We start from the raw sequence: 12,640 nt of genomic DNA, 5'->3' as shown, positions 1-12,640 counted from the left end.
GCATGTATCATTCATGGACAAAAATAATGAAAAGTTTAAGAACTTTAGCAGGGTTATTGATTACAAAGTTAATGGCTTATTCATTTTTATGGTGACGACTTGGTCACAGCATGGAACCCTTTATGATTGCTTACGATCATCTAGTTATTTTATTTTTTAACTATCTCCACCTATTTTTCCTTTTACTTGTGGTTCTCAAGAGTGTCTTTATGCTGAGCTACTGTGACCAGTCAGTTTCACTTGTGGATGAATAAAGTCTGTCTAATATCTAGCCTGCTTCATATTTACCGTATTCATGCTTGCCTGGAGATCTACCTTCTCTGGATGTCTTTACAAGCTGCTGCTACATGACCTGGTAGAGGAACATAGATAGTAATAACTTCTAGCTCATGTAGTCTATAAATTCTTTGGCTGTTAGTCTACTCTCATCAGATTTTATCCTCACTGCTAGACTCACACATGTCTCCCCGGTTCTGTTTTCAGTTATTCTACCTCCATCAGATGCAGAAGGCAGCATAGTGGGATGCTTTCTTTCATTTGATCAGTTGTGTTCCAGAGCTGAAACAGTGAATCCTGGATCAATCAACACTCTACTATCTTCCCTTCTATCCTACTGAGTCACATATGTCAGTGAAGGTTCTCAGTCATCCAGGTCATGGTGTATCCAATAGCGTTACAGAAAGACAACTGGACTTGTAGAGTTTCTAGAAGACCTGTATCTACAGTACTGACCTCTGACCTCTGACCTGTATCTACAGTACTGACCTCTGACCTGTATCTACAGTACTGACCTCTGACCTCTGACCTGTATCTACAGTACTGACCTCTGACCTCTGACCTGTATCTACAGTACTGACCTCTGACCTGTATCTACAGTACTGACCTCTGACCTCTGACCTGTATCTACAGTACTGACCTCTGACCTGTATCTACAGTACTGACCTCTGACCTGTATCTACAGTACTGACCTCTGACCTCTGACCTGTATCTACAGTACTGACCTCTGACCTGTATCTACAGTACTGACCTCTGACCTGTATCTACAGTACTGACCTCTGACCTCTGACCTGTATCTACAGTACTGACCTCTGACCTGTATCTACAGTACTGACCTCTGACCTGTATCTACAGTACTGACCTCTGACCTCTGACCTGTATCTACAGTACTGACCTCTGACCTGTATCTACAGTACTGACCTCTGACCTGTATGTACAGTACTGACCTCTGACCTGTATCTACAGTACTGACCTCTGACCTCTGACCTGTATCTACAGTACTGACCTCTGACATTGAGCTTCACTTGTTTCTTCAGGATGTCTCCCTCCTTGTTGTAGACGGTGCAGGTGTAGATGTTGGTGTCTCTCTCTGTGGGGTATTTCAGGGTCAGACTGAGGTCTCCAGTTTTCAGCAGGTCTTCCTTCATCTTCGTTCTGTTTCTGTAAATCTGGTCCTGGTCTTCAAGCTGGTCAGAGCCGTTCTGATACACATGGACCACATCATTTTCATCATCCATCCACTCCACTTTAGCGTCTTCAGGCAGGTGAGCTGTGGTTTTCCAGGTCAGCTGGACAGACTCCACCCCTGAATCCACCTTCACCTGGGGGACTGAGAGGACAACAAATCCCATCATCAGCTGTAGAGACAGCAGCAGCAGCTCTGAGCACATTGAAGAGAAATATTTGGAGTGAAACATGTTTGACTGGTTCCAGTCTGAAATATGTCCCATTCTCCATTGAACAGAGACAAGTTAAGAAGTGTAAACTACTGATGTATTAAATGTTAAATGTTCAACTATCTATTTATGAAGTGAATGAATGATTTCAGAACATTTCCCTGTGTCTTAATCAGGTTCATTCCTTTTCATTCTTATTTCCCAGCACCAGCAGCAGATTGTCTTTGGCCTACCCTGATGAAGGCCATGAGCTGAAACGCGTCGGGCTAATTTCCTCCTTGTGGTGCAGACACTGCTCAAAGCTGAAGAACTAGTTGATGCATTAGTTTCTTCCTGGATGGATTTATTATTATCAGGTTGTCCAAATAGCTCTCTGAAAAGCCTTCAACTGATTCAAAATGCTGCAGATAGATCACTGATGGGAATTAGCCAGAGAGATCAGTTGTGTGGTTCTTTGTATTGTTATTGATGCTGTAGAAATAAAACTCAATTGAACTGAATTGGTCTTGTCTCCATTAACCTGTAATGTTCTCAAAGTGTCCATCTCATTCAGTTTCCTGTTCCATCATAAATGTTATTTCTAATTCTCCATCCTGCTTATGATACCTCATGTATTTGTTAGGGCCGTCAAAGTTAACACGTTAATAATAAGTTAACGCTCACTCCTTTAAACTCCTTTTGATGCAACAATGAACACATGCATATTCTGAGCTCAGGACCTTTGGTTCAAGCCATAGTTTTGGAAATCAGGAAGTGATGGATGTAGCAGTGATGCTGACTAAAGCAAGCAGGAACAAACCAGCAGAGATGCATGAGACAGAAAATGGTCGTTTGAACAACAAGTTGAGCTTCTAAGTGGTGCTAGATGTTTTTATTTTCCTTCCAGAATGAAGTCATCTCTATTTACTCTGAGCTAGGTTTGATTTCATTTGATCTGTTGTAATGACTGCTACTCCAAATCTCACCAAACCATGCATCTTCTCTGAGTTTAATGATCATCTTACTGGAGAGACAGAGAGATCATCCTCTCTCTGTCTCTCCAGTGTCTTTGTTTCTTCTTAGTCAAGGTTTTGGTTTATTTTGTGTCTGGTTTGACCTCTACTTCTTATTCTCTAGTTATTACAACCATTAATAACTACAGCCACCATCTGTTGACACAATACAAACAAGATGATTCTCTCTAAATCAGCTCATAACTCACCAGGTTCACATTTTCTATTCTGAAACAATTCAAATGTTTTCTCCAAAGTCCTGTGAGTATTATTCTAATGGTCTGACTTGACTCAAAGCTGTGAAAGAACAACTACTGGAGGATTGTTATTAGACTTCTATTGGTACAGACTGATGGAAAATCACTGACCTCTGACCTCTGACCTGTACCTACAGTACTGACCTCTGACCTCTGACCTGTATCTACAGTACTGACCTCTGACCTGTATCTACAGTACTGACCTCTGACCTCTGACCTGTATCTACAGTACTGACCTCTGACCTCTGACCTGTATCTACAGTAATGACCTCTGACCTGTATCTACAGTACTGACCTCTGACCTCTGACCTGGATCTACAGTACTGACCTCTGACCTCTGACCTGTATCTACAATACTGACCTCTGACCTGTATCTACAGTACTGACCTCTGACCTGTATCTACAGTACTGACCTCTGACATTGAGCTTCACTTGTTTCTCCATCAGGATGTCTCCCTCCTTGTTGTAGACGGTGCAGGTGTAGGTCTTGGTGTCTCTCTCTGTGGGGTATTTCAGGGTCAGACTGAGGTCTCCAGTTTTCAGCAGGTCTTCATTCATCTTCGTTCTGTTTCTGTAAAACTCCTTCTGGTCTTTAAGCTGGTCAGAGCCGTTCTGATACACATGGACCTTCCTGTTGTTATTGTCCTTCCACTCCACTTTAGCGTCTTCAGGCAGGTGAGCTGTGGTTTTGCAGGTCAGCTGGACAGACTCCTCCCCTGAATCCACCTCCACCCCTGAATCCACCTCCATCCCTGAATCCACCTCCACCTGGGGGACTGAGAGGACAACAAATCCCATCATCAGCTGTAGAGACAGCAGCAGCAGCTCTGATGGTAACAGGACGTCTCTGTCCATCCTTGTCTATGTGTCTCATGTTGGTGGATGACTCTCAGTGTTCAGTTTGTTTGAGGACGTGGATCAACCAGGTGACCTGAGCTCACCTGACGTCTGTCACACCTCTGACACAAACCAGTGGAAACTAGTTTGTGACTGAACAGCAGTTTTCTTCTTCAGGACATTTGGAACAGTTACCAAAGAAGAAGTCAGGAACTAATGAGGAACCAATCAGATGAATGGATGAGGAAGAACCCTAACCCTCTGCTCTGGTTTTACTGGGACTGGGAGAGACCTGGACTCATGAGCTCAGAGCTCAGGTCCTGATTGAGGACGTCAGGAGCTTCTGATTAGAGCTGGATTGTGTCTCCGTTTGTTCCTGATGTCTTCCTGACTCGTTCCTTGGTAACTAGTCAAAGCGTCCTGTAAAGTGCTGCAGACATGTTTGATGAAGAGTTTCTGACTTCTGGAACTAAACCTGGAAGTTTCTCTTCAGCTCTCTGTAGCAGCTGTTTGAACTCTGAACTCTTTCAGCAGCTGGAACAAGTCACCTCCACAGGACACATGTTACCATCAGCATTATGGGTAGTGTAGTAGTAAAGACTCACCTGACATGAAGTAGTGTCGACAATGAAACAAAAGACCCCCAACGACACCAAGAACAACCAGGAGAACCAGGAGAACTATGGCCCAGGTTGGAAATAGTTCTGTGGAGAAACATAAAGAACAACATGACCTCTGACCTCTGACCTGTATCTACAGCTCTGACCCCTGACCTCTGACCTGTATCTACAGCTCTGACCTCTGACCTCTGACCTGTATCTACAGCTCTGACCTCTGACCTGTATCCACATCTCTGACCTCTGACCTCTGACCTGTATCCACATCTCTGACCTCTGACCTCTGACCTGTATCTACTGTTCTGACCTCTGACCTCTGACCTGTATCTACAGCTCTGACCTCTGACCTGTATCTACAGCTCTGACCTCTGACCTCTGACCTGTATCTACAGTCCTTACAGTACCTTTGAGGTGGTGCAGCACTACTTTCTCTCTCAGGATGTCTTGGCCTCTGTAGACGGTGCAGATGTATGATCCAGAGTCTCTCTCTGTGGGGTATTTCAGGGTCAGACTGAGGTCTCCAGTTTCCAGCAGGTCTTCATTCATCTTCGTTCTGACTTTGTAAAACCTGTCCTGATTGTTAAGTTGGTTGTTTCCGTCTCGATACACATGGACCATGATGAGTTCTGGTTCAGAGCGAGTCCACTCCACTGAGGTGTCCTCAGGCAGGTCAGCGTTTGTTCTGCATGGTAGGATGACAGACTCCGCCCCTTCCTGCACCTTCACGTCCACCTGCTGGTCTGAGAGGACAATAAAGCAGATCAACTGTAGAGGCAGGTGTTTGTTTCCTGGATGAGAAGCTGGAGGTGTTCAGTCTGCAGCTCTTCATCTAACAGCTCACTGTGGCTGCTCCCTCTTCTTCCATTACTCCCTGAATATTTCAAACTGATCCATAGAATCATTGATGATAAATGATCAGTGTGTCGGTGAGTTCTACATTCACTGACAAACACACTGAGTTTTCTGGGATTAGTTCATCATTAAAGTCAACTGAAATCAGGACGTGATTAAAGCAGCAGTAACACAGTGGTCATAGTAAATCATTTTACTCTGTAGAGGGCAGTAATACACCCTGTAGCATCAAAACTGACAAAACTCCCCAAAGAAGAAGAGGATGAAGTCAAGCAGAGAAAAAGGAGCAGTAATTGATAAAGGAATGGGTTTTTGGACGATAAGTTCATCTTCAACGTCCTGTCAGAGTCTCCTCTCTACTAGAACTAAGTTATCTGCATTTACTGTGGATGTGAACAGAGTTACCACTGGATCAAGAATAGGGTTGCAAAGGGGTGGAAAATTTCCGGTAAATTTCTGGTAAATTTCCAGAAACTTTCCATGGGAAGTTAAACTGGGGAATTTTGGAAATATTCCAAATTAGAAACTTTCCATGGGAATTATGGGAATTATGGGAATTATTGGGAATTTATGGGAATTTATGGGAATTATGGGATGACAATTGATGTATAAATTCTTGTATGGTTACAGAAAACCGTCTTGCAGGAGTCAGAAGAAACAGCATCAAATTTGAGGTAGCTACCACCATAATTAGCTAGCATCTTAAATGGTCAATGAAATGAAAAATAGCTTTCATTTAGCACCTAACTTACCAGATAGTTAGCTACTGTATTAATACATTTTTATTTAATATTTGCAAGTTAAACATTAATAACGTTATAGATCAAATATATTTACCCCATGATATTATCAAAACTTACTTGACTTTATATAGTCCGCAGGCTCAAATGTGTGGCTTCAATAGTCTTGTGCTTTGAGCTCAAAAGTGTGGCCTCCAGGCTTCAAGAAATCACCTGTGCATGTGATGGAGGAATGCACAGTGCATGTAGGGGGCATGGCCTCAATAGCCCTGCAGTAAGCAGTGTGCTGTGTGCATGTGATTGAGGAGTGTACTTGCATTAAATCTGGTTGTTTTAGCCAAGACTATGCTACAGTATATTCCCCCCAACTATATTTAAGTTCCCTGTTAAGGGCCAACCTTCAATTTTGTAAATTTCTTATTTATTCCTGTTTATTCCCATATATTCCCGTTAATTCCCGTTAATTCCCATATATTCCCCTTAATTCCCATGGAAAGTTTCCAACTTTGAAAATTCCCGGAATTTTGCAACCCTAATCAAGAACACAGCTGAGAGCTGAGACTTCTCTGCAGAGCACAGAGCTTTCTGAGCAGCTGACATGTTGAGAAGAGTATTAAAAACTTTCAAATGTACCTTCCAGGTTTATCTGAAACAGACTTTTAAAGAATGTGTGATTCATTTGAATTGAACTATGAAATGAAATATTTGAATCTATTGACAGCCCTAATTAGAAGCATCTCATCACATTAGCAGAAACACAACACATCATCTTTACAGGAATGTCTCCCCAGACTGTTCCTAATAATGTGAAAACACTGCTGCTTTCAAACTTCATTCCTGGATCACATAAAAACCTGAGTTAGATTTTCATCCTTTCATCGTTGCTAAATGTCTGTGAGAAACTCTTCCTTACACTTTTCTCTAACACTCTTAGAAGGACCCATCACCTTCCTTCAGGTTTTCCAGTCTTTGACAGAGTTAATACTGGTTCTGTCATATCTTGTAGCATGAATGAATGAATAAATGAATGAATGAGGTGCTGCTCTTGTCTCCACTGCTGTTTGTCAAATGTTCTGCTACAGAAAGTGAAACCTCACAAAGGTTCAGTTGAGTCTTTTTCTTCCTCCTCATATTTAAACAGTGAACACATGTTGAGGTTTGTTTCTGACCTTTGACCTGTAGAAGTACGTCTGTCACTCTCAGTTCTTGTCTTCCATTACTGATGGAGCAGGTGTAGCTGCCGCTGTCAGAGAGGTGGGGTTTTGTCAGAGTGAGGCTGAAGTCTCCAGTGTCTAGAGCATCAGGCGTCATCGATGTCCTCCCCCTGTAAACCTGGTTCTGACCTTTAACTTCATCTGTTTCTCCTCGTTTGTGGACAGATTTGGGACTGAGATCGTTCCTGGTCCAAATCACTGTGGGGTCATCTTCAGGTAAATAACCCAAGTCATGGCAGGGTAGCAGGACAGACTCCGCCCCCTCATTCACCTGCACCACACCTGCCAGGGCATGCTGGGAAACTGAGAGGACACACAAAGAGAAAGACAAATCAGCTGCATGCTGTGGGTTTGACTTGACACATGACTGACTGTAGGTCACATTATCTGCAGGGACCAGAGAAACCAGTTGAACTATCAGTCAGTCAATGAAAAACTACATTTCATTCACAGACTGAAGTCAAAGAACAGATCATTGAATGTGTTTTGACAGTTTTCATACATTTGGCTGAAAAACTTCCTCTCTTGCTCAAAGTAATGAGTAATGACATTTGTAAGATTGTGTTGATCAGGTCTGTCCTCTACTCCAGTCCTGGAACAGTTTAGAGTTCAGTCAAGCAGAAGATGATTTTTAGCTCTAACTGATGAATGAACTCATGGTGCACCATCTCTCAGGACTGATCTCTGCACTACACTCCATCAGTAAAAGGCCTCCTCTGGTCCTGATACTAACACAGAGACACATCTCTTCTTTAACAGCACCAATCTAAACCACAAACTGTCTCAACGTCCAAACTAGAACTCCAACCGTGTTATTCATGTCAAGTATTCAGAGATGGCTTCTTGCTTTCACAGATTTACAAGTCTGGAACACTAGGAAGCTAACATGCAGCAAACACAGAGAGAACATCTACTGATTGGAGCAAGATGTTACTGAGAAACATCCTTCATGTTCATGGTCTGCTTGTCCATAAGGTCCAGGGGGGCTGGGTCCAAAGTCAATGCTCTGTTCTCTTGTCTTCTTTCTAGCATTTCTAGCACTCAGCTTAGGAAACATGGCCTCATTCTACAGATGTTTGTCTTTCTGTCCACTCCAGGACACCGTAGCTCACTGTGTTTGTGTTTGATAGTTAACCTCTGACCTGGTTCCAGTTCACAATGTCAGGAACAGAAGACTGGACCGACTGTTCTCTGATCATCTGATACATCCAGACATGTGATAGTCAACGTTCTGTCCTCTGTGCTGCTCAGAAAGCTTTGGATCATTTGTGTTGATTCCAGTAAGAACCCATCTGAAGACTGACCTGTTGTTAATGTGTGAATGTTCAGACTTTTGTCTAGAGACAGAAATAAACAGGACGGAGGCTGTGAAGTCCAGACCAGGACATTCAGTTTGTTCCAGTCACTGAAAACCTGTCCCACATTCACCACTGGAAACATCAGGATAGATAGGGTGAATGAAAACAGCTGCTGTTTAATAAGGTTAACATTTCTTAACCTTTAATATGTCTCTGTTGCTTGTTCTCAGTAATGTGGCATCTGGATGAGGACACTAGTCGTCAACATCCCCCCATGAAGAAGTCACTAGCTGACAGTTTGACTTTCAAACACATTGACATTTGTAAATGTTTGTGTCCAACAGTGAAGTCCTGACCTGCAGCCAGATCATCAAGCAGTCGTTAGCTCTGAGCTCACCTTCAATCTGTCTGTTTCTTTCTTTCTTGATGTGATTTGACATTTACAGCAGTGATTAGAAACAGTCCACGTGAACAGAACATCAGACTCTGCTTCTGGACGTGTCCCTCACAGACAAACTAAGAACTAATCAAAGTTGAAACAGGTCATCACTGACTTTCTTTAAAGAGACAGACGTGAGAGAAATGATGTCAGACTGAAGTGAGAATCAGATCCAGGAAGAAGATATCTTACCGTGAACGAGGATCACAAACACCACCAACGTCTTCATCTTCCTGTCAAACTAAGGCTCACAGCAGCTGATCATCTACTGACTCTCTGACAACACTTCTCTGCAGCCACGTTTGTGAAGACAGTGTCAGCTTTCCTCTGACAGGTGAAGAGAGGGAGGGGCCAGGTGTGTCTCTCTCTACATTCAGCTTCACTCTGATAAAGATCTCTGGATTAAAGTCCAGAAGTCCACAGATCACTTCTGAGGAATAAAACATGTACACACACACACACAGAAGCTGAGATTTGTTTATGAGGCTCAAGATGATGGGTGTGTATCTGTGTTGTAAAAAGGTTGAAACTGAACTTTGTTCCTGTCGCAGACATTAATGTTTCTCAGTTTGACATTTAAATGTTCCAACACATCTAACCAACATCAGAGGATTTCTGAAGGTCGACTGTCACGTCCCCTGAGTCTGGATCTAAAACCAATGATCAGCTGGAGGACATAACAAGGAAGCTAGGAATGGCTACTGTTAGCTGGGAGGCTAGGAAGATGGGAAGTGTAACCTGTTGTTGTAAACATGCAAACTAATGTTATATTATGTAGAAATATTTTCCTTTCACTAAACATTATTTTCTTTTACTTCATAATCACATTCCTTATTTCATTTCACATTTAATTTATTAATTCATTACATCCCAGAGGTCTGAGTTTGCTCCAGAGAGTGGTCCTGTGAAGAAAAAATAAAATCATTGGGTCATTCTGATGTAGCTGAATCATTATTGGTGTTAAGTAGTTCATGCTCAGCCCCTTAGAACAGGTTAGGTAGATGTGCAGTGAGAAGAAAACAGAGCGAGAGAGCAGAGACACGGACGACACTGATACAGACTAATATTGTTACAAACATTATATATTGTGCCAAACTGCTGAAAAGGAAACTGTTTGAGTCCACAGGTGTTCAGAGAACCACTGTTAGTGACTCTGGGAACCTTACCTGTGTTTTAAAGCTTTTCTTTCTCAGTGAGTACCAGGATGTATTAGCAGATAGCTCCATGAGTTAGCATAGCCTTGTGGTGGTGTAACCACCGACCCAGAGCATAAACTCATGTAACTAAAATCCAGCACCACATCAACCTGAAGCAAGAGACAGCCATCAAACAGAGACCTCGTCTGATTCATCCTCAGGATTATGAAGCAGTCAAGAGGCACCTCCAAACCCTCTTGACACAGGCGTAATCCAGGAATCAGAGTCTCCATTCTCTTCACCTATTGTGGTGGTGAGAAAGAAGAATGGCGATGTACGCCTATGCGTGGATGATAGGAAATGAAACCTGCAAACAATAAAAGACTTTTATGTGTTGCCAACACTGGAGAAGTCATTTTCTGCTCTCGCTGGATCCAGGTGGTTTTCTGTGATGGACCTGAATGAACCTGAAGTCTGGGTACAATCAAACTGGGATGTGACGAGCACAAAACCGCTTTTGTGTGCCCCTTTGGATTCTGGGAATTCAACCAAATGCCCCAGGGAGTCACCAATGCACTGAGCACATTTCAACGGCTTATGGAGAATTGCATGAGTGACATCCATCTAAAGGAGGTCCTGGTTTTCCTGAATGACTTCATAGTGTTTTCGGACACTCTCGAAGAACATGAGATGAGTCTCATCCACGTCCTCAGCCGTCTCAGGGAACATGGCTTGAAACTTTCGCCTGATAAATGTAAGTTCTTTCAGACTTCTGTGCATTACTTGGAGCACATTATATGCAGCGATGGAGTGAAGACTGACCCTGAAAAGGTTCAAGCCTTGAAAACCTGCCTGAGACCACAGAACTTAAAGGAGCTCCAATCCTTCTTAGGGTTCTCAGGTTACTATCTGAGGTTCATGAAGGATTACCTCAATGCTGGCCATCCACCGTGATGAAAAGGGTTCATGGTTAGCCTCAGTGATGGGAAATAGCTCAGCCCAAAAGAACCCTTTGGTGAATGCTGGGATCTTGAGTGTTAACGAGCCTTCGAGGAGATCATACACAAGCTGACATCGTCCCCAGTCCTTGGCTATGCAGATCCTAGGATTCCTTATGTGCTCCACACAGATGCCAGCACAACAGGATTAGGAGCTCACAACTATCTGTATAGAAATTTCTTCACCATTATCACAGATAACATCCATTGACATACCTGCTTACCACAGCCAAACTTGATGCTGTGAGCTACCGTTGGTTAGCTGCACTCTCAACTTTCACCTTTGATATCAAGTATCGAGCATTAAATAAACTTCTATAAAACATATAAAGACAGCATCATTCACCTGTAAAAAATATTCACTTTTACTACAGAAAACCTCCATATAATGGTACTTGTTCATATATGTAAAGTATATGTCTTTAAAGAGACACTGTAAAAAAATGATACCAACCATAAATGGACAACATACGTTGACATGTGCTTTCCTTATTTTCTACATATATAGTTTTCACCTGATTCTTATAGAATTCTTTTTATCATCTTGTATGAAAATAATGCAAAAGTGGCCACTTTCAAGAGTAAATCATATACTGGACATGAAACATGAACTGAAGGTGATGGAAAGTTCTACATTGTTTTCTAAGTTTCTTCTATTTCTTTTCCGTATGGGATCACTTGGTCTTTATTCCTTCTAGATCATCATGTTGATGTGATGAACAGCTTCCATCCTTCAGTGGAGTTTGTCTCAGTGTCCTCCTGATGAGCTCCAGTACTCTGTCTCTTTTGGCTCTATGTTTGGTCTCCACCAGCTAAACACTCCCACCATCAGCTGATCTCTGAGTTTCTTTTCCTCACCTGTAGAAACGTTTCATTTCTCAGTGGTAAACTGAAGTGATGTCTGTTGATTTGATTTGAAATGCGCTCTTGTTAGAATGAACAGAAGAAGAGATGGATAGTTTTCAGATGAAGGAAAGACCTCGGCTCCAGCCACACTGTTCACACTGTTTGAAGGTTATTTTCATCACTGATTATTCTCTGATCTGGAAAAAAGTTCCAAAAGGTCTGATGACACACACACAGGTGGGCGGAGGGAGGGAGCAGCCAGGAAGCTGATTGCTCCTTTACTGTGACTTCAACAGATTCCTCAGTTTCTAGACGCTCAGTGTGAACATGTGATTTATCACTGAGTAAAGGATGTGTGTGGTTTCCTGGTTAACCCTGGAATTCCAACAGGAACCTCTCCACTCTCTCCTCTGCAGTCTTCTGCCTCCTGCTGGTGACCACAGCTCGTTGCACACTTCATGTCTTTTAAATGTTGCTGTTGAAAGGCTCATTTCAATCTGTCCTCAGTCATTTATTTACTGTGGCTTTTTCTTCCTTTTCTCTTTTTCAGACGTTCTTTAAAACATATTTGCTGATCAGTTCCTTCTGTCCTGGTTTCATCAACACATCAGAAGTCCCAGAAATGTTCAAAAGCTCATGTTAACTTGTGTCTTGTTGAAGGTTTCAGTCAGGACTGTCCTCTGCTGGACATTTGAATGAAGGTCATTAGTTCCCTCTTCCAAACGTGTTGACTGACTTTGA

The 12,640-nt window shown here is 42.5% G+C and overlaps 1 protein-coding gene across 1 annotated transcript in view; it reads right to left on the bottom strand.

Moving 5' to 3' along the window:
• LOC311492880 (uncharacterized protein) overlaps positions 1-12,640 on the bottom strand; it is a gene marked incomplete at its 5' end in the record, with an annotated part of 263,852 nt that overhangs the window by 26,644 nt on the left and 224,568 nt on the right. The window contains 4 exons of the mRNA XM_084551312.1: positions 1,283-1,606; positions 3,336-3,698; positions 4,365-4,377; positions 4,935-5,116. Of these exons, the coding sequence (XP_084407438.1) occupies positions 1,283-1,606; positions 3,336-3,698; positions 4,365-4,377; positions 4,935-5,116 (882 nt within the window). The remainder of the gene's footprint in view (positions 1-1,282; positions 1,607-3,335; positions 3,699-4,364; positions 4,378-4,934; positions 5,117-12,640) is intronic.

This window comes from Chelon labrosus, assembly GCF_963514085.1.
Source record: "Chelon labrosus genome assembly, chromosome: 1".
In the NCBI taxonomy this organism is placed as follows: Eukaryota; Metazoa; Chordata; class Actinopteri; order Mugiliformes; family Mugilidae; genus Chelon; species Chelon labrosus.
This window is presented reverse-complemented; position numbering and strand designations above follow the sequence as displayed.